Raw genomic sequence first — 3,820 nt, forward strand, 5'->3', positions numbered from 1 at the left:
ACGAGGAAATGACGCTTCCTCGGGTAGACGAGGAAGTGACGCTTCCTCGGGTAGACGAGGAAGTGACGCTTCCTCGTGTAGCGTTCCATTGTGAACAGACGTGTTCAATAAAGTTTTTTTTTTTTTTTAAAGAGCGTGGTTTCGGTTTTCCAACAAATCGGTTTTCGAACAGCCTTCTGTAACGGATTATGGTCGAAAACCGAGGTATGACTGTATATACATCCACATATACATACATGATTTTAACTGACTTACCAGGTGTGTCGACCTTTCTAATGTAGTCGGACAAAAAAGCTCAGTTCAAGTCCTTTTCCTCAAGCCATGACCACTTGAACGTGTTCCTAACACTCACGTCTATTGCACGCATGTCAGCTTGCCTGTCTACCTGTTTGAACATTGCGCTGAGACCGTCGGAAAAAATAAAATACACATGATAAAAAGAGTAGGTACCCATAATGTCCAAATAGTCTTCAGCCAGAACACTAGGTCCACGGTCGATTGGTTTGCCTGAGCCGTTGAACACCCGCCCTGAAAGAGAAGGGATTCTCCTTTCAGCCAACAGAAAATTGAGACTGTTGGATCAACTAACTCATTTATTGGCATATAAGGAATATTCTAATTTCACGTTAGACACTAAAAAGTTGAGAGTGGCTCTTATGAGTGAACAAGTAGTAACAAGCATAGAAATTCTGACTTCATGGACATGATTAATGATACTTGAAAAACAAAAGTAGGCTTACTTTTTCTTTTCTTTTTTTTAACTGCAATTCAAATGTGTTACCTTGTATAATTGTGAGATAATCACATTTATTGAGACTAGAGCATCATGGATAATAAGAGAAAATGACTTAAAACTTTGACTGTTATTTTGCAACAGTTTTATAAGTAGATGTGAAATACACTAGGAATAATAAATTGCTATCAACAACCATTTGAAGCAGGGGTGCCTATTAAGTAGATGGTGTGCTACCAGCTCACGAAGGGAGTGCCGGTGACTCTCGTTGCATTAATTCAATCAGTGACAGCCCTCTCAGTTTTATGCCATTGATAAAAATGCCTGTCGATGGCAGTGAATGAGTAAAAGAAAGGAGACTCCCGCCTAGGCAAGCTCCCGCCTAGGCAAGGGCAATAATTCAATATCAATATGTATCACGACAGACACTTAATCGATACCAATACAAAACGCTTTTGATCAAATGTTTGGTAGATAAAAAGTCAGAATGCAAACCCCGACTCCGGCATTCTGTGTTGTCGACAGTACATACTCACCTCCAAACATGAAAAAGAAGTAGCTTAACCAACAAAGATGAAGGAGCTAAACCAACAAAGTGTGGCGTAGTCGCACAGAACGAGAATGTGGTGTAACTTAGTTCAATGAAATGACCAGTTGCAATCAGATTAGTTTGTACATACAGTGGTGTGAAATAGTATTTGCCCCCTTCTTAATTTCGGCGTTCTTTGCATATTTATCCCAAAGGTTTCAGTTCATCAAACCAATTTTAATGTCAGAGACTTCCCAAGGAAATCAAAATATATTTTCTAAATGCCAATTTAATCTATTAAAGCACCAAAAAAATCACAAACGACTAGTCCCCATGTGAAAGAGTAATTGCCCCCCACCCAATTAAATCACAAAGTAACTGTGACTAATGACAGTTTGGGGAAAGATGAGTTCAATTTCACAGGCAACACATTTGTTGAATCAGGAAATCACATAAATAGAATCTGTCAGATAAAGTGAAGTAGGATACAAGATCTCAAGAAACAAAACGCAACATGCCACAATTCAAAGAAATTAAAAAAGAAATTGGAAAAAAAGTTATTCAAATCTATCAGCCTGGAAAAGGTTCCAAAGCCATTTCCAAGACTTTGGGGCTTCAGCATACCACTGGTCACAGCCATTATCCACAAATGGATAAAACTGGGAACAGGGGCAAACATTCCAAAGAGTGGTCGGCTAAAATTACTCCGAGTTCGATGATGACTCATCCAGGAGGTTGCAAAAGGACCTGGAACAATACCCAAATAACTCGCTGGCCTCAGTTCAGGTCAGTGTTCACGACTCGAACATAAGAAAGACACTGGTCTAAAATGGCATCAAAGGGAGAGATCCCCGGCAAAAACCACTGCTGTCCAAAAAGAACACAAAGGCTCATTTCACATTTGCCAAAAGACATCTTGATGATCATAAAGACTTTTGGAAAAACATTCTGTGGACTGATGAATCAAAATGTTACCGTTTTGGAAGATATGCGGCCCATTACGTCCGGGGTAAATATAGAACACCATTTGATAAAAAGAACATCATGCCGACAGTGAAGCATGGTGGCGGCAGTGTGATGGTCTATGGCTGCTTTGCTTCTTCAGGACCAGGACAACTTGCTGAGATTGATGGGACAATGAGTTCAGCTGTCTACCAGAAAGTCTTGAAGGTCAATGTCCGACAATCAGTTTGTACCCTCAAACTCAAGCGTACTTGGATCATGCGACTGGAAAACACACCAGCAAGTCCACCTCAAAATGGTTAAAAAAAAAAAATCAAAATTAAGATTTGGAAGTGGCCAAGTCAAAGTATAGATTTGAATCCAATTGAGAGATTGTGGTATGACCTGAAATGGGCAATTCATCCTAGAAAACACTCCAATATGACAGAGGTGAAGCAATTCTGTGAAGAAGAGTGGGCCAAAATTACTCAACAGCAATGTGAAAGACTTATCACTATTTATTGCAAATGCTTGATTTCAGTTATCGCCGCCAAAGTTGGCACAACCCATTATAAAGTTCAGGGGGCAATTACTTTTTCCCATAAGGACAGGTAGGTTTGGATTTTTTTTTTTTTTTGTGAGTCTGATTACATTAAACTGGCATTTAGAAACTATGTTTTGTATTTCCTTGGGTTGTCTCTGTGTGTTATTAAAATTGGTTTGATGAACTGGGATCTGTGTGTGATAACAACCCTGAAGTCTCCGTGAAGAAGTTGTCTACCACTGACGAAGCTTCTGTGAGAGAAGCGAAACGTCCTTTTTTGTTTTTTGTCCACAGGTACAGATGACGACTGACAGAACCCTTTCTACGATGGAACTTTCCTGTACGACTGAGAGCCTCCACAAGCATGTGAACGCTCCACAAAATTTCCTCCGGTGTAAGATATATCGCAACAAAATACGTCGCTGCAGCACCGATGCAAATGTGTGCCGTGTGAACACCCCTATACTTATTGTTGATGGTTTTCATAGTTGTGCTGACCTCTTATTAAAGGTTAAGGATTATATATTCAAATAAAATGACATTAATTCGTCCCCCGACCCCCCCCAGAAAAATCAATACTTATCGACAACGACCAATAGGAAATACTGATATCATGATAACATTTCAGTCATATTGCCCAGCCCTACTTCTAAGTATATTTCTATCTGAATAAAGTCAGAAAATCATTTGGACTCTTTTATAGGGATTTCACATGCTGAAAATGCGTTGGGCCCCCTGGTTTATTGTATGACAGCAGACGAACTGAATTGGCAACCTAACATAATGCCGTGTGGCTACATTATACCATGGTCCTCATACCAAGCATATCCTCAGAAACTGGTGTACGCAGGATATCTCCTGTAAACTCGCAGGCTGTCTTCTTGGCGTCAATGCCTGATGTTCCCTCAAACACCTGAGCAAACGCAAAAAAAAAAAGATTATCAGGATACCTTGTCCAACATATATTCAGAGATGAAAGTGGACTTTTCTGAAAATTCCGGAAAAAATAAATAAAGAAATAAATAAATGTGTGTGTGTGTGTGTGTGTGTGTGTGTGTGTGTGTGTGTGTAC

General features: G+C 39.8%; 1 protein-coding gene across 1 annotated transcript in view; it reads right to left on the reverse strand.

Moving 5' to 3' along the window:
- atp6v1ba (ATPase, H+ transporting, lysosomal, V1 subunit B, member a) overlaps positions 1 to 3,820 on the reverse strand; it is a 46,056-nt gene that overhangs the window by 18,378 nt on the left and 23,858 nt on the right. Inside the window, exons 4-5 of the mRNA XM_019882101.1 lie at positions 3,568 to 3,661; positions 451 to 528 (exon numbers count right to left, since the gene is read on the reverse strand). Of these exons, the coding sequence (XP_019737660.1) occupies positions 451 to 528; positions 3,568 to 3,661 (172 nt within the window). The remainder of the gene's footprint in view (positions 1 to 450; positions 529 to 3,567; positions 3,662 to 3,820) is intronic.

Source organism: Hippocampus comes, unplaced genomic scaffold (assembly GCF_001891065.2).
Source record: "Hippocampus comes isolate QL1 unplaced genomic scaffold, H_comes_QL1_v1.1 scaffold36, whole genome shotgun sequence".
NCBI lineage: Eukaryota > Metazoa > Chordata > Actinopteri > Syngnathiformes > Syngnathidae > Hippocampus > Hippocampus comes.